This window comes from Molothrus ater, chromosome Z, assembly GCF_012460135.2.
Source record: "Molothrus ater isolate BHLD 08-10-18 breed brown headed cowbird chromosome Z, BPBGC_Mater_1.1, whole genome shotgun sequence".
In the NCBI taxonomy this organism is placed as follows: Eukaryota; Metazoa; Chordata; class Aves; order Passeriformes; family Icteridae; genus Molothrus; species Molothrus ater.
This window is the reverse complement of record NC_050511.2, coordinates 17,917,711-17,942,475: the sequence shown is the minus strand read 5'-3', so window position 1 is coordinate 17,942,475 and position 24,765 is coordinate 17,917,711. Positions and strand designations below refer to the sequence as shown.

The window sequence follows — 24,765 nt, the reverse complement described above, 5'->3', positions numbered from 1 at the left end:
GGCGGGCCCCGAGCGCTCCGCTGGCTGCCCCCGCAGCCGCTCCGCCGCCGGGGCGGGCGCCCTCTCCGGGCGGGGCCGGGCTGGGGCGGGCCGAGCGCCGTCGCCGGCCGGGGCGGCGCCGCCAGAGGAGGGTCCCGGCGGGTCCCCGGCGCTCGCTGCCCCGCCTCCGCCGCCCCGCCCGGCCCGGCCCGGCCCGGCCCGTCCCGGTCCCCCCGCGCCCGCACGGACGGTCCGGCGGGCCCGCGGCCGCCATTGGCTCACGGCGCCATCCGGGCACTCGGCGCGGCGCCGCCGCTCGGCCCCATCGTCCCAATATGGCGGAGGTGAGCGGGCAGAGCGGGCCGGGCGCGGGGCTCGCCCGGCGCCCCGCGGGGCCCCGCGCCCGCAGCGCCCCCGCGCCGCCCCGGCACCCCCGGGAGGCGCCCCCGCGGCTGCTCGGCGGGACCGACGGGGGCGGCGGGGCCGTGGCGGCGGAGCCTGCGCGACCAGGCCGCGGGACGGGCGCGGGGCCGGTGCGCGGCCCGCGGGCGGCGGAGGGGCCGCGGGACGGGCTGGCGGTGTCGCCGCTGCGGCGCGGGCCATAGCGAACCGCCCGGAGGGAGGGAGGAGGAGCGAGCCCCGGGCTGGGAGCGGGGACGAGGCGGCGGCCAGTCCGGTCCCTGACACGTCCTGCCTGGCCGGGGCCGGAGGGAGCGGGATCGCCGGCCGGGCCTGGCGCGGCCCCGGGGGGGGGGGCCTTGTGCCAGAGGAGGAGGAGGGACGGAGAACGGCAGGCGGGAGCGAGGGAAGGAGGGATGGGCGAGGGTGAGCGGGATGGAACGGCCAGCAGGGCGGGATGCTGGGGCTGAGGCTGGAGGGGAGCGGGGAAAAGCGGGGCGGCGGGGAAACGGGGCAGCTCCGACGGCTGCGTGGAATGAAGGGCCCTGCCTGCTGCCGGGCCGCAGGGAGCCCGCTCTTATCTCGCTGTCTCCTTTCCCTGCAGGCTTCCTTTGGGAGTTCGAGCCCAGGTTCGTCCTCGCCCACCTTCTGCATCGGCACCCGGCCTGTCGCCCGCACGCCGTTCTCTCCTTGCTGCTCCTTCCCAAATTTATCCCCTCATAGTTTTCCTAAGGCTTCGTGTGCACGCTGTTAGCCGCCTGCCAGGTTTTTAAGAGGAGATGTGCGCTACGGAATCCTTCACTTAAGTCCAGTTGCAGTTAGAAATTGGCTCCTCGGTACCAAAAATGAAATCAGAGTTGTATAGCACTTTTGAGGCAGCACCTCAGTAAAGCCAGATAGCTTGGAGAGAGACAGCTTCTCTTGTTGCTGATAACTACAGGCTTGTCTAAATTTTTTACTTCTTGGTAATAACAGAAAATGTTTAAAATCATAACAAGTTATGATTATATGTTAAGGCTGTAACTAAATGCTGTTAAGGTTGTTTGGACTACATTATATAACCAAGCATCATTAACATCAGCAGGGCTTTTCTCAAGTATTTGGGGAACATACTTGCTTCTATGTAAAGGCATTCTGCAGTGTTTGTCATCATCTTTAACTATTATGAAATTTGTTGAGTTCGTATTTTTCAACATAGTTTTGAATATTTTAAATGGGGTGTTGAACTTTCAGAACTACAGGAGAAGTGGGACTTCTTAATGTAAAGTCTATGGAACAGAACTTCCCCTTGACTTAAATGGAAAGTGAGTTAGAAAAGCAATTTGAATCAATAATCTTGATCACACCCTTGTAAATGCATGTTAGATTAAGGCGGTTGAGACTTTCTTAAAACTTGAGCATGATGTGATGGCCAACAGTAGGAGGATTAAACGCATAATGTCATTATTGGAGCTGTAGTAGCATCAGCTGTGCTGAAAGTTCTGTGAGACCATAATATGAATAGCATGTGACTATAAAGCATTTTTGGCCTGAATGTTTCTCTACAGTGTGATATTACAAACTTTGATAGCTTTGTCTTAGACAAGCTGAACAAAGTTCAATTACCTGCGTGTACAGAATGAATACTTAGCATAAATGATGAAAAGCTGCATTCTTTAAGGTTCAGAAGTGTTGGTATATACAGCTGTCTCAAGGCTGAAAGCACTGGAAAGAGGAATATTGTATTATTTTTTGAAGAGGGTTGAAAATTTTTAGTTACTTATTTCAAAACTTTTGAAGAAGTTCCTTGATAGAAATAATTCTTGATAAACCTTTTCTTTGATGCTTGAAAGCCAAGGATTGCAACAGACCACTAGTATATAAGGGGAAAGCAGAAGTGGAAGAGAAATATATTAATCTCTCTTTTCCTCCAGCCTGAAAGCCATAAAGAAGTGAACATTAAAGAGCAAAGCAACCCTGTAATTTGGTGATTCTTGACTGCAGAATATTGACTACTGATGCAGAATATTTTTGCCTTGAAAATTAGTTGACTCTAATGATAATCGTTCAAATGACAAAGTGCATTTAAAATAATAGTACTTTTTTGAATACTTCTGAGTATTGTCTTCAGTAATTAAAAAGTGTCTGTTGGACCACAGAGGTATCACACTGGGTTATTAATTAATGAAATCCATTAGAAGCATTTTGTTATTTTTAGTGTATTTTCCATAGCATTTCTTGAAATTCTGCTGTATTTTTCTAGATTAGTGCTACAAATTAATTTTATTAGAAGATCCATTTGTAAGACTAAAGCAATTGGAAGCGAGTCTCACTTACTTTGCTGTTAGTAGGACGTGAATTCATTACCTAGTTATCTGTTTGCCAGTGAAAAACCATGCTTCTTACCGTATAAATCAGATCAATAAAATCAGAGTCTGTAGATGACAGTCTTGCAGCTTCTGATATCTTTTGATGTGTGTGCTTTGTAGCTTAATGATGATTTCAAGAGTGTTTTGAACAATCTTTTATTCAGTAAAGTACTAATTTGGGATTGTATTTCCTAAAATTTAGTTTTGCTCATTTAGGTACTTCTCTCTGCTATTCTGTTTGGAGCAAGAGAGAAAGCTGTCCTTATTACTTAAAAATATGAAAAGGAAAGGTCATCTAAAGAAGCAGCTGAATTTGTCAAGTAGTTACAAATTTGTTACTCCACTGAGAGTTCTGATCCTGTTTGTAAGAGAATTAATGCAATTTTTTTTTTGCTGGGATTTAATTTCTAATGTTGGTACAGGGAAATAGTTTCTCACATTAAGTTTTTTTTTGATAGTTGGCTCTTTATCATCTGAGGATCATGACTTTGACCCATCTGCTGAAATGCTGGTACATGATTACGATGATGAGCGAACTCTTGAAGAAGAGGAAATGATGGAAGAAAGCAAAAATTTCAGCTCTGAAATTGAAGATTTAGAAAAGGTAAGAGAGACTCTCTTCCTTGTGAATGTACATATTGTAATTTTCTATACTTATTTCATATGTACTTTCTATACATATTTTTCTTTTCATACATATTGTAACTTTTCTAGTGAAAAGAATATTCAACCTGCCCTTCAATTTGTATTGTATAGTTCAGTTTTCTGCAAAAATGCGTTTCCTGCTTGTATAAAAGGAAAAGTCAGGTTGGGATGTAGCAGTGCATCATCACAGAAAAGGCTGAAGTTAGCTTCTTAAAGGTATTGGTGCTCATATTTTCTTTGATTTAGTAGCACATTTGCTTTGGTAGAGAAGTCACTGGCATAGGTTTTAGAGGCCTGTTACCTAAGATCTCTTGCACGTTGAAACTGTACATTTTGCATACTATTAAAATGGCATCTAGCTGTGTTTCATTATGTCGGTCAGGTTTTACTTTTCCAATAAACAAACAAACAACCCTGGATTATGCGTAATGGGTCACATTAATTTGCTATATAAATGGTATTTCTATGTCTTAGTTTCATCAGTTTAGCATTCAGCAGATGTACAAAATGATCAGTGTGCTCTTTGGCTTTTTCTATTCCATTTTACACTTCTTAATAAGAAGTTTTTCATATTTACACCTCTTGTTCATCCCTGGCAGTGTAGCATGCATTCTACATGCCTGCTGAACACTGAACACCGAGAAATTGATGCTATTTGCATTACTGTTAGTGCACCCCTCAGCATAACTGCAGGTCTTGGTCAGTGTACTTCTGAAAAAGTGTATTTTTTAGCATCAAATACAAGACTGTGGTTGTGTAGTCCATGTAAAAACAAGTTTTCTGCATGTGGAATTCACAGTGTTTGTACTCCTGATGTTTTTTTCTTGCCTTACTACCTTTAAAATTACATTTTTGCTGATTATGAGCTTGCTGTTATAGTAGTGAAGCAGTTTGCCAGGTCTGATGGTTAAAATGGAGGTTTTACTCTACAAAATTTTCTTACTGCTTCTGTAATAGAAGAAAGAAGAACTGAGAGACACTCATCTTAAACACTTTATTACTATAAGTCCTTATCCTGGAAAGACTTGGACATGCGTTTCTATTTACCCATTGTGAAAAGTCTTTACAGGACTAAAACCTTGCCTGGCTAAAGAAAAAAAGGAATTTGATTAGTGTATGAGTTCAACAATACATTTTTAGAGGTATAACTTCTAAGGGGGTAAATATTTGAAAGTATTTTTCATACTCTGATGTCTTGAACCAGGTAACGAAAAAAATTCTTCACTGTTTATTGTTTTATTAATTGTATTAGGATGAAAGTATGATGATAGTTATTAGAATCACTTGATCAAAAGATATTGGAAAAGACAAGTTAAAAATCACGCCTTTCTCTTGATTTTTGCCTTTTCTTGGCTGTCTTTCTCTTACATTCTCAATGGTTCATATAAAATACATTGTGCAGGAGATAAAAGGAAGGGCTTAGAATTTGCTGTATTGGCTTATTTCAGTGGGGGTTTTCACATGCGCAGCTATAGCTGTGTAAGAATGAAGTGTTCAAGGTTTTCTATATTTCTCTTGAAGAAATATTGACAAATCATGTTCTACAGTAGCAATCAGATAAGGAGCAAATTTTTAATATTTACTCTTTAGTTGCATCCAATAAAATGTCTTCCCCTACAGCTTGACAGAACTTCCCTATATGCCAAGAGACATGTTTATGAATTATTGTTATCATAGAATCACAATATTTTAAACCTTTAATCATTCCTGCTTTCAGGTTAGTTTTTCTTTGTTTGTTTTTCGTTTCTGTTCTTCAAAATATGTCTTATTCTCTTAGGCCTGCACTGTTTACAGGTAATTGACAATACATTGAAGTGTTGTTAATCTTCTTGTATTAGGAAGGAAACATGCCATTGGAAGATTTACTAGCATTCTATGGCTATGAGCCCACGATTCCAGTTATGCCAGGTTCCAGTGCAAATAGCTCTCCAAGTGAACTTGCAGATGAACTTCCAGATATGACTCTAGATAAAGTAAGTCTGAATCATTTTCACTTGAATTGTTGTTTAAAAGCAGAAATCCAGATGGCTTTAAATTACACGTCATAATCTCTTGATGTTACAAAGTACACCTTTGGTAATTTCAATATTTATTTTCACTCTGGGATCTTACATTTCAAGGATATTGGACATCTAGTTCTGATAATGGTGCACAGCAACTTTAGTGTCACTATATTAGTACAAAAGAAAACTGAAAATGTCAACAGTCCTTCTGAAATACATGTCAAGAATTTTAAGTAGGAGGTTTTTTAGTTGTTTTGGGTTTTTTTAGTTAAGAAGTGGGATTTTTAGTTAAGAAGTGGGATTTTTGTATAAAATATGTGATGTCCAGAAATAACTCTGACTTCAACCACATATCAAGTACCAAAAAATGGTATGAAAATAACTTGAAAATGTACTCTGGAATGCTTTGGAATTTTATTTTCAAATGCAAATCTTTCAGAAAGGTCTCAGCCATGGGGGGTGAGAGATTGTTTTATGTGTAGTGACTATATGTGTTGCATTGCTGATACAAAACCCTGAAACTTCAGCTTTTGTGGTTTGCAAGTTAACTTTAAATTCTGAGATTTTTTTCTGATTTTTGGCCACAAAGCATGTGCAGCTTGTAGTTCAGCTTAGAAAGTATGCAAGTAGTAAGTATATGTCTTTTTTTTCCTGTGAGTATGATGTAATGGTAAACTCCACAGCAAGAAGGATATAATGATGGCTCTGCACATCTGATTCTCATTATGATTCACGATTGTGTTGAGGCTACAAAAATGTAGTCGGCTAGTTGTCTAATATAGTTCTTTCCCTTCCAAATCTCTGTTAGAGGAGTTCAAACATATCTGTGACTGGAGGAAGAGTGTGCCTTTTCTTTCTTAATACTGTTTCTTTAACCTACAAAAACGTCAGATTTTTTTGGTGTTTTGTTACCTAGAAGTATCCTCTTGGCAAAGTCTACAAAAAATTGGGCTGGGGGTTTCTTTTTGGTTGGTTGGCTTTTTCCCAGAGTTTAGGAGGCCGTAGTAGGCTTCTAAAGCTTTAGTATATCTGTGATGCAAAGAATGACAGAATGCTTAGTACGTGAGGCAGTTTACATTGGTGTTTCTTACTGGAAGCAGTTGGAGGAACATGTGAGATTGATCCTTGCAGAAGTTCATTCTTGTGAATTTGTTTTAATAGAAGACAGAGGGGAACCACTATGTTTGACTCTGAAATGAAAGGTTATGTTCTTAAGAGTTAGTAGGAGCAAACTGGCTTTTTCTTTAAAGGAATAGGGTCTGCTACATTTTCTTATGGGAATGTAATTCATTTTAATTAATGAGGCTTACAATTGGCTGAATCTAAGTGCTCATGAATTGTATTTTATAGTCACTCTGAGATTTAATTTTTTTTATTTTAATGATACAGGAGGAAATTGCTAAAGACCTCTTGTCGGGTGATGATGAAGAAACACAGTCCTCTGCTGATGACTTGACACCGTCAGTTACTTCACATGAGGCTACTGACTTCTTTCCTCGGCCACTAAGATGTAGGAAACCTAATTTTATAATAGTACTCAAAAAGTCATAGCATTATGTATAGCTTCATACCTTAAAATACCAAAATTGAGGAGTGCTACTCACTGACCAGGAGTTGAAAACCAGTGCTTTGCAGGATGTTGTACATGAACGTTGCCTTTGGTTGGCATTGCTGAGTACCTAAAACACTTAACATTTGGTTCTCTGCTCAAAGCACAAGTAAACTTCATTTCTCTATAAATACAATGACTTCATAGTCAGTAGTTAACACAGTATTGAGGAACACCCTTCATGATTTTCCATGTTAGTGAATTATATGAACATGTAACCCATCTTTTAAATTTGTGTTTCTGTACTAAAATTTTTGCTGGTGCTTTTAAACCAAGAGCCACAGCTCCTCTGTGCAGCCTGTGGATGTGAATTGGGATGCAGTGTCTTTGTGATTATTTCCCTTCACACACTCAGCACTTTTCCACAGGACTTCATGGGGTGAGCCAAAGTAGTTTTATATGGGATGGCGCCTGTAAACCCCATGACCACCAGAATTTCACCATCCATGGAGCTATGATGGGAACGAACCAGTGGTTCAGTTATCCAACCTGGATGAGATATTCCTCATTGCCTGTTGCATCTCATTTGTTCACTGGTCCTAGAGTTAAGAGCAGTGTGGAGGACTTATATCACAGTTTTAATTTGGAAAATATCTTAAGGTATTCCATGGGGAATTTCATTTTTGTAGAGGAGGAGGGAGTAAAGGGATTGTGCTGCCTCAGTCACCAGCAATCATAGCCCTTTGCATGCTGCTGTCTGATAAATGCAGGACATTTGTATTGAAAGGGAGATACAAAAACCTTTAAAATTGTAATGCCCCCTTTTCAGTTAAACTCCAAAACATGGTGGCACTTGGGAACTGTTAATGAATATGACATTTTAAGTGCGGCAGCTTCATAGAGAAATGTGTTTAGCCCCTCATCTGTACTGAGGATTAAGAAACAGTCATCTTTGTTCTCTGCTGCCATGGTTTTCTTTCAAAATGTTACCTTATTAGAACATTAGGCTGGACATTTTAAGGTCAAGTATCCACCATTTTAGGGAAGGAGATACCAGTTCTCTATGCTGTTGGCACAGAAAAAAGTTCCATCTTTTTTCTGGTCTCTGTCCATTTCTCAGATTCTAAGATAACATTAAGTTTTAAGATACACATTATCTAATACATAACACAGACTGTTTCCTTGAGTTTACATTAATTGAGCAAAATAATTGCCTGATTGTCCAAGCATATTTTTCCATTCATTCAGGTTAGCCTCTTGCTTGCTACTTATAAAACCAAAAAGTGATAGACTGGTGATTTTAGTAATTACTATGGAAGAAGACCATCAGTCCATGCAGTCTTGGATATTGTCTCTGATGTTCATGATGTTTTAGTTGTGATCAGGCTAAAATTTCAGCCCAGTTTATGTTTTTTCTGAAGTTGGTAGGAATACCAAATCGGTGTAATTGTGTCACAACTGTAGATTCCCTTCTGCTGGGGATTATACAACTATAACTATAGAACTGCTTCAGAACCCAGTGCTACAGCATTCCAGATCTAAAATATGAGTTATTCTATGGAATAATGTACTTGAATTGTTTGGAGGGCTCTGCTGTATTTGTTCCTAAGGGAAGGAAAAAAACAAGGTATAAGAGGAATAAGGAGTCTTTTGCTCTCTTTTACCTGCTCCATTTTGTCTGTCTCTCCTGTATCTTCATTCTGTGCTAAGGCAGCCTGGTTTCAAGGAATGTTGTGAATACCCATTAAAACTTCTGTTGAAAGGTTTTAGTAGGTAATAAAGGCATGCCTTCAGCTTTACTCTCTTTGTGATTAACCTGAGGCTATGTCATAGCCCTGGAAGTTTTCTGCTTTTTCTCTATGTGTAAGCTTTTATTGAGAAAATCAACCAAAAAAAATCTTGTTTCCTTTTGGAAATACAGTAAATTGTGTCATTTGCAGTGATGATGAATGTTTCAGTTCTGCAGCATACAAATAACAAATAGTTCCGAATACAAATACCAAATATACAAATATAAATAGTTCTGACTTCCTTCTAGTTTGGTTTTGGTGGAAATCTGGCTCAACAGACAATACGTGTCTCCCTGAATAAAAGCAGGTGCTCCTTTCAAAAGTAAATGATATCTTGTAGTTTTATCCTTGAACATAAAATTCTTCATAGCTAAAAACAAACTTCTTTGTTTCTGAAGCAAACACCACCTGTGATGGAGATAAGGAGTCTGATGGTGAAGATGTAGAGGCAGATAATGGTAATTCATCTGAAGATTTGAGAAAGGTAATAATTACATTTTTTAAAGTTAGAACTTTGCTGTTAAAAAAAAATCCAGTCAGATTTTTAGTATGTATCTAAAATTGTACTTTCATTTAGGAATTCTATGTCACATGCCAGGTTAATGACGTTATTTATACTTGTATATGCAAAATATTGTTGATCACTTTTTCTCTTCATTTTTCTTACATTTTCAGGAAATAATGGTTGGTTCACAGTACCAGGCTGAAATTCCAGCTTACCTTGGCAGATGCAGTGATGATGAAAAGGGTATGTTCTTCTAATTGTTTTACTTCTTATTGAAGTTTATACATAGCTCTTGATGGAAAAATGTTATTTAAATTACCTCGCCAAAGTCTCAGAGACCATTAAAAAAAGGTTCTAGAAAATAGAAGTAGCACAACTGTATACTTACACCTCAGAAATGTGACTATCCAAATTAGAGGGGACCTTCTTATGTCAAAATTAGAGGCTTTATTCTGAAGTGTCTGGTAATATCAAGTGTCAACTCACTGTAGGAGTTAGGTATTACTTTTGTTGGAGAATCATAGCTGGTCTATGAGCATGTAACTTAGTTTACACTGGAGTGGTTCAAAACAGTCTCTTTCCTTGCTTGTTTTTTTGGCAGGTAAAATCATGTGAGTTACAAAATTGGTATGGAAAACAAAGCAATAAGCTATTTTAAATTTCCTTGTATAGGTCCTGTTATACTGTGTCTTAAAAATTAGGTGTTCTAAATATGATGTTACTTCAGTGCAAATTTAGGTTAAAAACTGCAGTTGTGCTAGAGTGGAAAAAAAGATCCTTATTTAATAGAGTTTTGTTTCTTTAGAAACATAGCACATATAGCTGTGAAATTAAAAAGGCAAATAATGCAAAAAAATTTGGTCGTGGGTGGAATAGCTGGGAAATTAAGAAACAGGTAGGGTGATGTAATAATAAATGAAGGGCATTCTGTGGTTTTTTTCTGTAAATTTTTGATATTCTGTAAGGTTCTTTAACATTTAAGGGGGATATTATTTGAGTGAATTGTATTGAATCTTTTTAACAGTGCCACTTACTCTTTTGAGGAATAATCCTTTGCAATAGAGAAGAAGAATGTTTGGTAGGAATGGAGCTGGAAGTGTTAGGAAGTGAGTATCTTTGTGTTGATTAAGATCTAGGAAAGACTCCAGTTTTTTAAGATTCAAGCATGATGTGCTAGTGGGTTGCAAAAAATGGAGAAGTAAGGACTGGATTTATGTGGGTAGTTCTTTTACTATTTCCACATCTTGACTTATCCAAGAACTAAGGAAGTTCTTATAACCAGAAGATGACCAAGGAGGGGTCAGTCTGATGGTTTTCTCTGTAATGAGTTGGTAGCAGAGAGAACCAGTGAAAGTGTTGTCTGATAGCATGACCGAGAGCAAAGGGGCAGCTGCCAGATCAGAGAGCTCAAGGAGCATCTTCTGAGGTTATTAGTAATGGACTCCAGCAAAAAGCACTGCATTTTCTAGGTTGATAAAGACAACTGAAGAGGAGTATCACCAGCACTCCAGAAGGTTGGGCTTGGTAGTAGGGCTGGAGGGTTAAATGAAAGCCTTTTCTGTATGCCTGGAAGAACTAGTGATGGCAAATAGGGGCTTACATTTGTGCTATGTAATCCAGCTGCCAGAATTGAGCTAGAAAGCAGTTCTCCACTCCTATAAACTTTACACTTGGAACATGTCTGACTGAAAGCTTTCTGTGTTATTAAGCTGTAAAAGAACTTTGTGTCATTTCGTTCTTCACCTTACCCTAATGTTGTTTCCTGCAGTTTTAGGAGAGCTTTGAGCATCTCCATCTTTTCCACTGTACAGCCATTAGGATTCTATGTTTGTATTAAATTCTGTATTGCCAAGAGAGTACATAAAACATGATGTGCAATTGTAATCACATCTATTGATCAGAGTAAAGGATTTATAGTTTAATCTAGTGTTGAAGCATATGCACAGACTAACAGAGGTTCAGGTCAGCTCTTGTGTGTTGTATCATCCTTGAAATAAGCTGAGAATTGCAGATGTCATTTCAGTGTACTGTGGAGGATTGTACATCCAAACCACTTAAAGCATCCAACATACCAAGTTCTTAACAGCATTCAGTTGCTATGGAATGAAAAAACAAATCACATTGCCATATAGATTGCCATTTTGTTATGTAATTTTTGGCAAATTTTAATTCAAAATTACTAAATAGCTAAAATGATCTGCAGTTTAAAAGTGGTATGGTCATGCTTGATTTGATTGCTTCATTTGATTGCTTCTGTGTTCCTGTTCTTTGTGAAACAGCTGTTAATGTTACAGCCTTAAAAATGTTATATACATGGCATGAATGGATTTCTGTTTTATCAGCTTATGAAAATGAAGACCATTTACTTTGGAAACCTGATGTGATCTCAGAAAGTAAAGTTAAGGAATACCTTTTTGAAACCTCCTTAAGAACAGGAAATGAAAAAATGATTGGCAGAATTCCTGAAGGACTACATACACGGGACAATGAACAAGTAGGTTTTATATCCAGTTCCATTTGTGACACAGAGCTCTGTAATTAACATGTGGTCTCCTTCTCTGCTTTGTACTAGAAAGGCACTGCTACTCAGTGTAGGATATTATGAAGTCAGGATCTTACTTAAAATTTCTAAGCACATGCTTAAAAATCTTGAGTATTTGAATGTTAGCAGCCTTGTGATCTGTGATGTTTCTGATTGTCATACTGTTGACAAATTCAGCCTTTTCAATGTTTGCATGTAGTGTTTTACATTTTTTTAGTTAAATCTTGCCTCAGCTTTTGGGTGGTTTTGGTTTTGGCTCTTCTTTTTAAATTTTCATCATATGTAAAGTAAAGATAAATCCTTTATTTTTTTACACTAGATATGTTCGCTGGAAGACTAGTTTTGGAGTCTAGATTGGATATTAGAAAACTTGGACTTTTTCTAAAGACTTTTTTTTATTTTATAGGCACTGTATGAACTCCTTAAAAGCAGCCATAATGTTAAAGAAGCAATTGAGAGATACTGCTCAAATGGAAAGGCATCTCAGGGTAAGGGAATACCTGTTTTTTCAGAAAAGTGTGGTTTAAAAAAAAAAAAAAGTTGTGTGGAAAATCCTTGAGTAGGAATCACATTATCAAGCACATCCCTGTCATTATGATTTGAGCATAAATTAGGTGTAATCTGACAGTTGGCCATTTGAAAGTTCTGCTACAGAAGTTTGCAGTTTGTAGAAAGGCTGAGGATTTGCGTTTGATCTTCCCTTCTTTCCTCCACAGCTGTTGTAACAATGAAACAGATTGAGGAGCAGGGTGGGGAGGGATGTGATTCTGCTGCTATAAAGCTGTTCTCGCCCACTATTAATTAATATCTCTTTGAGATCATGATTGATTACAGTCTGATAACATTTGTACCAAAATCAGAATGTAGATTGGTACATAAATAAGCCCCCACTCTGTGCTAACATTTGTGCTATGCCAGCCCTGAACAGGCTCTATTGTATAGTTCCATAGGGCATGGAGAGCTTTCCTTCAGTCTGCATTGGAAAATGGGCTTCCATCTTGTTTATCCTTATTATTTATTAATCCCTTAAATAAAAACCAGAGTCTGTCATTTAACAAAGATGGGGTTTTGTCCTGTATTTTTGCATGTGTATTGTGTGAAGTGGAATCAGTTATGAGCTCTGCTGTAAGTTGATATTCTGGCAGATAGCCCTCTACTCAGATCCAGAGGGAAGCTGAGTGTATGCAGTGTAGGTGCTGTGAGACACGGGTGTCCAAGTGGCTGAACCCTGGCTGGCAACTGAGGTACCACACAGCTGCTCACTCACGTCTGCCCCACCACTTCCTTTCCTGGTGGAGATGAGAATTAGAGGAAAAAAGTAAAACTTTGGGATTGAGCTAAGAATAGTTTAATGATGGAAACAAAAAAAGAATACAGTAATAATACTAGTGATACTGATGACAATAATAACTGTAATGAAAGGGAAAGACAGAGGACTAAAGCCCCAGGGAGGCAGTGATGCACAGTGACGCGGGTGCTCAGCACCTGCTGACTGATGCCCAGCCCATCCCCAGCAGCTCCCCACAGTTCCCATCCTGGCCATGCTGGTCTGTGCATGGCACATCCCTTTGGCCAGGTCCCGTCAGCTCTCCTGGCCATGATCCCCCAGCCTCTGGGGCACCTGAGCAATGCAGAGCATGGGACACTGAAATGTACTTAATTGCACAGTTTGGCACCAGCTGAAACATCAATTTGTTACCAATATTGTTTTCATACGGGATCCAAAACACAGCACTATACCAGCTTCTAGAAGGAAAATTATCTCAGCCAAAATCAGGACACTAAGGTCAAGCTGAAGGGGGCAATAAGGACTATAAGAAGAATGCTTTAAAAAGTCATGCACAAGAAGAGATTGTGTAGCCCTTAAAGTGTCAGCTGTAGGGCTGTATCCTAAGTCCAATACCTCTCTGGAACTTAGGTTCCTGTTTCAGGATTGAAAAATACCTCTGTTCTTTTGTAGCTTTGATGCCTTGTGAAGGGTGACCTAGAGCAGAGGCTAGATGGAGTTCAAGAGCAAAGTAAGGATTTATTAAAAGGCCTAATGGTTACATGTTGGGCAGTACAAGAGCCCAGCCAGGACTACACACAAGATGAACCCAAAATGGTCGCAAAATGAGCAACCAGAGATGAGGTCTCTCACCTTTATAAGTTCTGATTCATTTACATATTGGAGTTAATTGTCCAGTTATAGCTTTAGGTTATGAAGTCCCATCCTTCTTGTTTTTCTCTCTCATTCTGCCATTGTTTATGCTCTTGGGCCTGAAATTTGGGTTGGTTGTCCTTGGTCCCAAGCTAGGAAAGGAATTGTTTTGTCTGCCTTCTCTGTAAAGAGAGCTTACCATCCCTTCATGTGAAGCTCAGAACCACACACTAAAGCAGCACAGAATGTGAAACATATAAAAGCTAAAACCTGAGGCATCAGCTTAGAGGCCAAAATTCCATCCTAAGGACTAGTAGACCTTACCTATACCAATTCCAGTTCAAATGGAATTGTCATACTCTCATTAAAATGGTAAGGGATAGATGGAGGAGTAAGGCCTAGTAGATGAGGGAGAGGCTGTGGATGTTGCCTGCCTAGACTTCAGCAAAGCCTTTGACACCTTTTTCCTCAGCATTCTCCTGCAGAAGCTGTCAGCCCGTGGCTTGGACAGGGGCACTCTTTGCTGGGGTAAAACTGTCTGGATGGCTAAGCCCAGAGAATGGTGGTGAATGGAATCACACCCTGCTGATGTGTTCCCCAGGGCTCAGTACTGGGGGCATTTCTGTTTAATATCTTTATCAATGATCTGGAGCGAGTGCACTCTCAGTCCATTAGCAGGCAAAACCAGTTTGGGTGGGAGTATGGATCTGCTGGAGGGCAGGAAGTCTCTGCAGAGGGATCTGGACAGGCTGGATCATGGGCTGAGGGCAGTGGTGTGAGGTTCAACAAGGCCAAGTGCCAGGTCCTGCCCTTGGGTCACAACAGCCCCAGGCAGTGCCACAGGCTGGGGCAGAGTGGCTGGAAAGGACCTGGGGGTGCTGGTGACAGCAGCTGAACATGAGCCAGGCTGTGCCCAGGTGGCCAAGAAGGCCAATGGCATCCTGGCCTGGATCAGCAATGCTGTGGCCAGCAGGGCCAGGGCAGGGACTGTCCCCCTGTGCTGGGCCCTGCTGAGGCCACACCTCCAGTGCTGGGTCCAGCTCTGGGCCCTCACTGCAGGAAAGGCACTGAGGGGCTGGAGAGAGTGCAGAGAAGGGCAATGGAGCTGGGGCAGGGGCTGGGGCACAAGTGCTGTGAGGAGCAGCTGAGGGAGCTGGGGGTGTTTATCCTGGAGAAAAGGAGGCTCAGGAGTGACCTTATCACACTCTACAGCTGCCTGAAAGGAGACTGTGGCCATGTGGGGGTTGGCTTCTTCTCTCAAGAAACCAGTGACAGGATGAGAGGAAGTGGCCTCAAGCTGCACCAGGGGAAGTTTATATTGGATATTGCAAAGAACTTCATGGACAGGGTTGTTAAACATTGAAGTGGACTTTCCAGGAAGGTGATGGAATCACCATCCATGGGGGTGTTCAAGAAACAACTGGATATAAGACATTTAGTGCTGTGGTCTAGTTGATATGGTGGTGTTTGATCAAAGGATGGGCTTCATGATCTTGGAGGTCTTTTCCAACCTTAATGATTCTATGATTCTGTAGTGCTGTCAGTGTCTGTCTCTTCAAGTAGCCTTTATACTATGATCTACTCTACCCACTGAAGCTCACTACTGTTCTCAGTACAGAAATCAAAAATATACCTCTCCAAGATGAGTTTCTTAGCAGTGAGACTTTCCATGGGGGTGTTTTCTCCTCTTCAAAGGCTGAGAACTCTGTAGTAAGGAATGCAAAATTAATGGGGCTCAGAAAGAAAAAAACAGCTGTGCAGTAGAGTGATTATCGCTTTTTATCTGGGAGCAAAAAGGTCTAGTCTTCAGTGTCTGCTTCCAGAGATACTTTGAAATGTGTGAATGCATTTTGCCCCACTGGCTTTACATTTTAGTTGAGTGGAAACTTTGAATCACCGTTATGAATGTAAGAGATCTGAAAAATCCCTCCTTACTTATATATATCCCCAAAGCTACAGTCAAGATAGGAAATTAACAAGAATCTTGAATGATTTTTGTTGTTTGTCAAACCAAAATCCAGCTTTAGAAAATGTAGGCTTAATTATTAAAAAAAAAAAAAAAAAAAGAGAGATAAGAAATTTGCAGTTTCTCCTTAAGAGATCTGATGGGGTTAGAAGTGACCCCCTGTGGCTCTTTAGGACCAGGTGGTTATTTGGGTTTTTTTTCTGGGTTCCCTGATACCCCTTATTTTTCAAAAGCCTGAATCATGTTAACTGTAGTCCCTGTCAATTGGTGCTGTATGGCTTCCTGACCTAGGCTGGGTGCTGAGGCACTCCTCCATGGTGCATTATGCCTTTTCCAAGTGTGGAAAAACTACCTCACCAAGGGGTTTATGATATCAGGGAAGGTGTTGTATGTTCTGGGCAGTCTGTCTCATGCTGGATCCATCTGGCTGTCAGTGTCAGGTTGGAATTGCCCTACTGATGACAGTTCATCCCACCCTGTGTCTCAGCTGTGATTTACAGTGCCATGCACCACGGCTGACATCCAGGCTGGTCCTTGGATCGTGGGTAAGACTTGGCCTAGATTGCTGAGTGCCTGGGAGGGTGTGGTTTGCACAGCAGGGCTGAGCTCTCTCAGGCCTTTTGTCTGTGATGCTCACTCAGAACAGGGCCATCCATAAAACAGGATTTTCTTTTGCTCTTTTTTCCTTGTGTCCTGTGTAACAAGAAATATTGAGAAAAATTATCACACTTACCACCTCAGTGATGTTTATCAATCACTACTTTTTGATGACAAATGTATTAAGAACAATAAACCTTTGAAATATCCTTTGCCTTCAAGTATGAAAGATTTCTGAAATCAAACTCTTCTAGATCATTCTTTGTAAAGAAGAATGTTAAATTTCAGGTAGGATAGTTTCTCAGTAGTGGAATAAAATGATCTAAATAACTGAATTACTTTCTTTTTAGAATGCATTTGAATATTCATCCATTAGGAACAAAATTTTTATTCTTTGTAAAAGATTAATGAGTGAAATCAAGTTTCTCATGCTACTTTTATAATTATCTAGAAGAGATGACGGCATGGTCAGAAGAAGAATGCAGAAGCTTTGAAAATGCACTTCTGATGTATGGAAAAGACTTCCATCTCATACAGAAAAACAAGGTTAGTATTTTACAGTTAAATGGAAGAGTTGGTAAATTATATGATACTATGTGAAGGCAGTCTGTTTGTCAGAAGCCATACAAAACAGGGAAATAAGAACAATATTAAAATAAATTTGGCATTTTTTAAATAATTTTTCCTTTCTTTTGCACTTATGTTTCCAAATGTCATTGGAAATACTAGGCATTGTGAGATGAGTTAATATACTGTCTCAGTATATTAGTTGACATTACTTCTATGCATGCATGTGCATTACAATTCAGATTAAATTCATGCCTTTCCTAGAAGTGAACAGTATTTCTATACCATGGCTATAGGAGGGGAGAATGCATCTTTGCCCAATTTATTCTATCACCAGGAAGGTGCAAGTTTACAGAATCAGGCTGAGTTCTGTGTTTTCATAAGGTATAGTCATCCATAACACTATCTTTTCTGAGCAAAAAATGAGTTCTGAGCTTGGTCTGGATTGCTTCTGATTGACTTCTCTATGCTTGAAGAATAGGCCTTTTTGTTATTTTTATCTAAAAGCAATAGTTACAATATCAATATGTCCAAATGTCTTGTATATCTCTTTTATGTTTTTGATACTATATTAAAGGGTTTCTTTCTTTAGGAACCTTTATTGTATTTCAGGTGAACTTTGTAGGGTTGTGGTTGCTGTTCAGCTGGACTTACCCAGTACCTGGTTTGACCCATCCTAAATAATTTGGATAGTTGAGATTTTAAATGGACTTTACCAATAAGCATTAATGCATCAGAGATTAAACATACGTTTTCCAACACAGAACAAAATACATGTGTTGATGTGTCACTATGGTCCAGAATTTGTCTAAGAAATCTGCTGTGTTTTTTTTCCCAGGCAAAAGGCAGGAAAGTTTAGGGAAAGTTCTGGGATCCAGAACAGATAAGGTGATGTCACTTGTACATAGGAAGTGTCAGCTAGACAAGATGTAGTGTGTGGAGCAGCTTAACAAGATGTGTTTCCTTATCACTGCAGTGCAGAGCTTTGTTAACTGGGACTTCATGCATTAGCATATGGATACCTGCTAATTTCCTCCCCTTCCTGGTATGCCTAAACTAGCAAGGTTTACTACTGCCTCCGAGGCATTTTGGATTCACCACTGATCTTTCTGTATGTTTGGAAGCACTCAAATATATTTTACTGCCTGACTGTATTGGATAGCATTGTATATTGGATAGAGTTGTAAAACTGGAACTGTGGATGATGTGATGATGATGTGAAATGTTTCAGTCCTTACTACCTTCTCAACAAGATAACAGTTTTATTTTGTTTAAGCATTTACTGCTCTGGTTTGACAACTCTGTTGCCAAAGCCTCCACAGTTCTGGACTTCCCCCAAAGAAATACATATCCAGAGTCTTTGGTACTTCACTCCTCTTAGATCATTCATTTGCTCAGCTTTTTCCCTCACAAGAAAGGGTATATCTCCTACAGTTTAAAAAATGTTTATGTCTAAGTACTTCAGATGTAGATAGAGCTTCATCCTAGATTAAGAAAAAAAATTCCAATAATGCATTGAGTAGAACAAATGTAATACTTGAAACTATAGGTCTGTTTGAAGTCTGAAAAGATTTGTTCCAGAACAATAAAAACTAACAATATTGCAGGAGTGGGAATTGGGAAGATGACAAAACCTAAGTCTTTGCATTAATCTTGTCAATTCTTCTTGTTGCCCTTTAGGTAAGAACCAGAACAGTTGCTGAGTGTGTGGCTTTCTACTACATGTGGAAGAAGTCGGAACGTTATGATTACTTTGCTCAGCAAACACGATTTGGAAAGAAGAAATATAACCATCATCCAGGAGTTACGTAAGTAAAATGTTATTGGAATATGTTTCTGTTGCAAATCTATGTAATGTAGAAGACTTCGCCCCCACCCCACTTCTGTCATTGCAGTGTAAAGCTTCAGTGGCTATGGCAACTGAAATTAAGTCTATCATCATTTATAGGTCTTGTTTTCTAGTTACCTAATAAATTATGGATGCAATATTCTTTTAGGGACTACATGGATCGTTTGGTAGATGAAGCAGAATCCCTTGGAGGAGCAGTGCATTCTTCAGCCTTAACATCTAATAGTCGAACAGAAACCATTCCTGACCAACAGCTAAGCATTCTGAACTCTATCACTGCCAATGAGTTGACAGGTAAATCAAGAAAAAAAAAAATCTTTGTTGGAACTACACAAGCAACTATTTCATTTGCATTTCTGTTCATCTGTTTTCCAGCACTGACAAACAGTGTAGCTACAGTCTGCCACACTTCAGATGTGAACTGCCTGGATGATGCTTTTCCTCCCATGGACAGCTTACCCCGAGCACCAGTTAATCATGTGCCTGTTGGAACAGAAGAATTGCTTAACTTGCCTAGCAATGGTGAAAGTGATTGTTTTAATTTATTTGAGACTGGCTTTTATCATTCAGAGCTAAACCAAATGAACATGTGCAGTGAGGAGGCAGAAAGACCTGCGAAGAGATTGAAAATGGGGATTGCTGTCCCAGAATCTTTCATGAATGATGTCTCTGTAAATAACCTTGGTGTGGACTTTGAGAACCACACACACCACATTACCAGTGCCAAAATGGCTGTTTCAGTGGCTGACTTCAGCAGTCTATCTGCAAATGAGACAAATGGTTTTATCAATACCCACGCTCTCCAACATGCTGCCCTTCATTCAGAATGACTGTGGAAAACTAAACAAACAGTGGGTACTTTATGCAGTAGTAGTAAACTTGATGGGAGCTATCAGGTTTGCTTAGTCTTTCACTGGAAGTTTGAACTTTATGACATCAGTGATGTCTTTGTATGTATAGAACTATATCTTGATTTATCAAGAGTAATTTCTTTTTTCAGTCCATAAATGTGGAAATGTCATAGGATGTGTGGCAGAGTTTGGGACTAAGAGAACTATGTGATGCAGCTTTAAGCTCTGCTTCAGTTTTTTTTCCTAAAGCCTGTAGACGGAGGCCACCGTTTCAAAACCAGCACAGAAGTTCTGAACGGATTGGAGTGGCTTTTTTAGTAAGTTACTTTTGCCGTAATGGATGCAGTGGAATAACAATGTTTACAGGTACTGATCCTGATCCCTGCTCAATGTAGCATTTTTTTCCCCCCCCTTATAAAGGCAGGGATGGGTTTGTTTATTTTAAACTGCACAAACATACAAGGATGTTTTTTAAATGGAACCTTCTCTCATGTGATACTAAACTAGAGCACTTCAGTTTACAAAGCAGCAAATTCATGTTGGTGGAAGCTAGCACAAGGGACTTAAGATGAGTAAAGTGAAGATCTATACTTGAATGCTGTTGCAAAATTAAAGGTTATGGCTACCTTACAGAGAAGTAATCATGCTGCCATAGACGTCTGTGTACTTTAAACTTACTGGCTCAAACAGATGAGTTTTAGGCTATATTGTGTTTGGAAGGGGTTTGTCCACAACTTTGAAGAGTAATGCAATCGTGTACCTTAACTTTCCTAAGGCAGCTGATGTATAAAGCTACAGTCTGCACAGCTTAGGATTTACCACTAAACAGTCTACATTTGGAAGACATCTTAAGTTGTTTGGAGCACTGCAGTTCAAGTATTACAGTTTTGAGGGACTATCTAGTTTATATAGTAATAGTAGAACCTTGAAGTACATGCTTGAAAGTTTTTATTTAGCGTGGATTGCATTTATTTGTTTTGGCGAGTCATTGGCTTCAAAATGGCACTTCACTTCTATGGTTAAATAGGAAAGGATGAGTATAAATGCATCTCATAAAAGCAACTATTTAACTTCATTACATCTCTTTATTTTGAACCTTGAGTGCAATTTTGCCATCCAGGATGTTTGTCTTGCAAATGTTTGTTCCAATTGCTGCAGGAAGCAAGCATAGTATTAGCTTGTAAGATGTTGTAGCATACAACTTGCAGGGTGTTCTAATGAAAGCCTGAACCTCCCTTCAGTAGGATTACTCCTGTCCCTCCATACTTTTTTTTTTGCACTGTTTGTATTACAAGTTTAATTGCCACTAATTTGTTTTCATTATTCAAGCAATTAAGTTTGCATTGTTGATATTTTCAATAGTTGCTTCAAGGTTATGCTGAGTAATTAGAAGGTAGTGACTTTAATATTTGAAAGGGAAGAGGGTATTTATTACACATACTGTGAACTGCATTGATATCCCAAGTTTCAGATGCAGCATATGGAGTTTTCTTTACAGCATTGTAATGAAGATTGCTTTGAAGTGTTTATGCAATAGCACATTTTTCATATTAAAAACAAATTAGTTTAGCACAGTGGACAAAAGTAGATATGATTTTGTAATCAGTTCTTAACTTAAACATCTGAAATATGTAACTTTAGTAAGTACACAGTAAATAACGGGTAGCCTTGGCCCTGTGTTGTACTCTTGACATTTTTAGCCAAGTTCTCAGCTTCTTACTGCTGTGTTTTGTGCTGAACTTTGTACCTTGTTTCTTTCGTTTATGAATCAGCCCATTTTAAGTAATTTTGTAGAATTCTGGCCATAATCTTCCATTGTCACACATTCAGGTTTATCTATGGGTTTACAGTGAGTGGCTGGTCTGTATAAAAATCATACAAGGATGACTGAATGCTTATACCAGTTGCACTTATATGAACATGCCCATTTTCATTAGTTGATGCAGTAATATACTCAGTTTATCTATGCATTGCTGGGCTCTTAAAGTAGGCAGAGACTTGTCTAAGGTTTGGGTTGTCAGCAAGTTGAATGGACACTTTAGTTATTTAATAAAGACTTTGACCAAAATTCAGAAAATGATATGAGAGAAAAATGATATCCGGGTAGTCTAATATAAATGCTGATCTTATTTAGCCTGTTGGCTAGCTAGCTGGTATCGTTTACTTTTAATTCCTTGTTAAAATGAGGCAATAATTTGCAAGATTTCGTAAATATGTAAATTCTTCATATCTTTTTAGATATCTCTTTCAATATTTTCTGACTACTTCTGTGTATAGTAACATTTTTGTGCATGCTTGATGTGACATCCATAAATTTGTACCACTATGACTTTATCCATGTAAAATAGCTATTTATTGAACTTTACTTTTAAAAGCTGGACTTACTTTTTTTCTCTCGGTTTAAACATTTAAATGGAGAACTTGTTACTGTTTATTAAAAGAATTGTGTTTTGAAAGTTAGCATGGAGATAACTGAAGTGTAACCATGTGAAGAAATTACAATGCCTTGGCTATTACACAGTGAAGCACAATTCTTGTAACAAACTGTGATGAATTCTTTGTCCTTTGCCACGTGTTTTCTTCATACAAACAAACCAAAAAATCCATAATGGGCAATTGCAGTGTTGGTAAATGTATCCTTTTTATGTACAGGGAATCTAAAGAGGGTAGCAGATTCATGTAGAAGTGTAACTGGTGCTGTGATTATAGCAATACCACAGTTGGTCACACGTCATCTTCCCATGCTAGGTTCTTAAGTGTTTAGTCTTCCTCTTGTAATGGTCAAACTGCTGAATTTACTTGAAGGATGTACAATACTGTTTGAAGAATATGAAATTGTGTACAATTAGGTCAGTGAATTGTGCAATTGAAACTGAGAGGCAAAAATATAGGAAAACTTCAGTTCAAGTAGGACACAGTGATACTACTTAATTTAACCAAAGTTTCTAATGAGTATTTCAACTTTGAATGTAAACTAATGGATAAACTGACCAACAGGGACGCTATTTGCCCAGCATTACAAGCACATTGTCTACAGACAGGGAAATGAAATACAGTTATTTGTAAGATAATGACAAGGTTACTATTTTTATTATTCCTATTTTTCATTGAAAGAAGGAGGAAGATGCTATCAATTGTACAATAAAGTAGGAATGGTTATAGTCTTCCTAATAAAACAGAGATTCCAGTTATTCTCAGTTCAAAGTAACTACCCTGTGCATAACAACAAATCAAGTGACAATCGGAACATGTTTTAGTATCAGATGTTCAAGAGGAAGTCGCTGTTGTTGCATTGGTTTTAATATTTGTACATAAACACTGATTTTTTTGAGCATTATTTTGTATTTGTTGTACTTTAATACCTGGTGTACAGTTCCAGAAATAAATGTCTGGAAACCTTTCTTTATTTGTAAATCTCTTCATGCATCTACACTGTGTTTGCCACTTCATTTCCAAAGATATTTAGCAGTAACTCTGAATGCACTTTTTAAGAACTCTGCACATGCTACCGTCTTTGTAGAGGTACACCAAGGAGTGAAAAATGCAGCACATCGTGATGCAGGTAGCTAATGAGTAATGGTTTCCCTCAGACATTTAAAACATGGCTAAAGTATAGCAAATCTCAGATGGGACTTAATTGTAGCTTCAAGGTAACACATTGCAGCAGTGTCACCCAGACCTCAGACTGTATCTAAGCTGTATGGAACACATACCTGTTTTCTGGGGAAAGAAAATTCACCCAAATTCATAAATCCATGTCAAGCTAGATTACAGCTGTGTATACAAAAATTTGACTTGGCTTAGGCCTTAATGTTGAACTTAAACAGTTTGAAATGCTTTTTGCCTTGATTTTCCAGTCCCTCAAGACAACAAGCACTGATCTTAGACTCTAAAAAGCTGTAAAATCTTATGTACCAATTCTGTCAAATGCCAAATGGAGTTAGTGGAGTTCTCTCCTAGACCCAGCATGCTTTTTTTTACACTGGCTGACACAGTAAATCTTCAAGTAAAGAAATTATTATTTTTTTTACTTAGACTGGAGTACAAGCTGGTATAATTCTAAACAGAAGTTGTAATTTGCCAAGTAATGAGCTTTGTTTCCCCTGATGGAGACATACAAGGATGTCTTTCTAATGATGGCCAATACAATCTGCAAAACAAAATACCTATCCAAAACATTTCAGTTACAAGCTGCACCTCCCTTTTTTAGTTGTTTAGCATAACGATCGATGTTAGAATAAATGATTAGGACTGACCCCATCTAGTTCTTATTTTGATGCAACTAATTGTTAGCCTTGCAGTATTGGAGTCTTAAAAATGGTTGTATTTTCGTATGTGTATATTTAAGCTCCCCTCAACTCAGTTATGTAACTTACACTTCCATTTAGGTAGGAAACCTGAGTTTCTGTCAGCAAAAAGATAAGATTAAGTCCTTAGAGTGCTTAGGCAACAAACAGCCAAGTCATAGGATCATAGAATATGCTAAGTTGGAAGGGACCCATTAGGATCATCCAAGTGCAGCTTGCTGTCCAACCTCTCATTCCCCTGCACGCAATACCCACTGCACACCATGTGTCTGAGAGCATTGTATGAGCACTTCTGGAACTCTGGCAGGCTTGGTGCTGTGACCACTTCCCTGGGGAGCCTGTTCCAGTGCCCAAACACCTTCTGGGGGAAGAACCCTTTCCTGATACCCAACCTAAACCCCCCCAGGCACAACTCCAGGCCATTTCCTTGGGTCCTGCCACTGGTCATGAGAATGAAGAGATCAGTGCCTGCCCCTTTGCTTCCTCTCCTGGGGATGCTGAAGACTACAGTGCAGTCTCCCCTCAGTCTCCTCCAGGCTGAACAGACCAAGTGACCTCAGAGCTGTTCCTCATCAGGCTTCCCCTCCAGAACCTCCAACATCCTCATGGCCCTCCTCTGGATGTTCTCTAGTAGTTTAATGTCTGATACTGTGGCACCCAGAAGTGCCCCCAGCACTGGAGGTGAGGCTGCCCCAGTGCAGAGCAGAGCAGGACAATCCCCTCCCTTG

General features: G+C 39.7%; 1 protein-coding gene across 4 annotated transcripts; it reads left to right on the top strand.

Annotated features, from left to right (window-relative positions):
• Positions 1 to 208: 208 nt before the first annotated feature.
• Positions 209 to 23,131, top strand: MIER3 (MIER family member 3). 4 transcript variants are annotated; one of them, XM_036403404.2, is made up of 13 exons: positions 209 to 323; positions 983 to 1,007; positions 3,185 to 3,330; positions 5,210 to 5,344; positions 6,764 to 6,884; positions 9,112 to 9,197; positions 9,389 to 9,461; positions 11,561 to 11,712; positions 12,167 to 12,248; positions 16,918 to 17,009; positions 18,711 to 18,838; positions 19,028 to 19,173; positions 19,255 to 23,131. In XM_036403404.2, the coding sequence occupies exons 1-13, from the start codon at positions 315 to 317 to the stop codon at positions 19,707 to 19,709; spliced, it is 1,650 nt and encodes a 549-aa protein (XP_036259297.1). In that variant the 5' UTR covers positions 209 to 314; the 3' UTR covers positions 19,710 to 23,131. The 4 variants fall into 4 exon arrangements, with proteins under 4 accessions (XP_036259297.1, XP_036259299.1, XP_036259300.1 ...); XM_036403406.2 differs by having other exon boundaries at positions 16,915 to 17,009; XM_036403407.2 differs by lacking the exons at positions 209 to 323; positions 983 to 1,007 and adding an exon at positions 1,034 to 1,143 and having other exon boundaries at positions 16,915 to 17,009.
• The last annotated feature ends 1,634 nt before the right edge of the window (positions 23,132 to 24,765 follow it).

What these genes read in the sequence shown, in the direction of transcription:
- MIER3 (XM_036403406.2), top strand. An exon ending in CAGATATGACTCTAGATAAA is followed by an intron (nt 5,345 to 6,763) that starts GTAAGTCTGAAT and finishes TTAATGATACAG; the next exon opens with GAGGAAATTGCTAAAGACCT. An exon ending in ATGCAGTGATGATGAAAAGG is followed by an intron (nt 9,462 to 11,560) that starts GTATGTTCTTCT and finishes CTGTTTTATCAG; the next exon opens with CTTATGAAAATGAAGACCAT.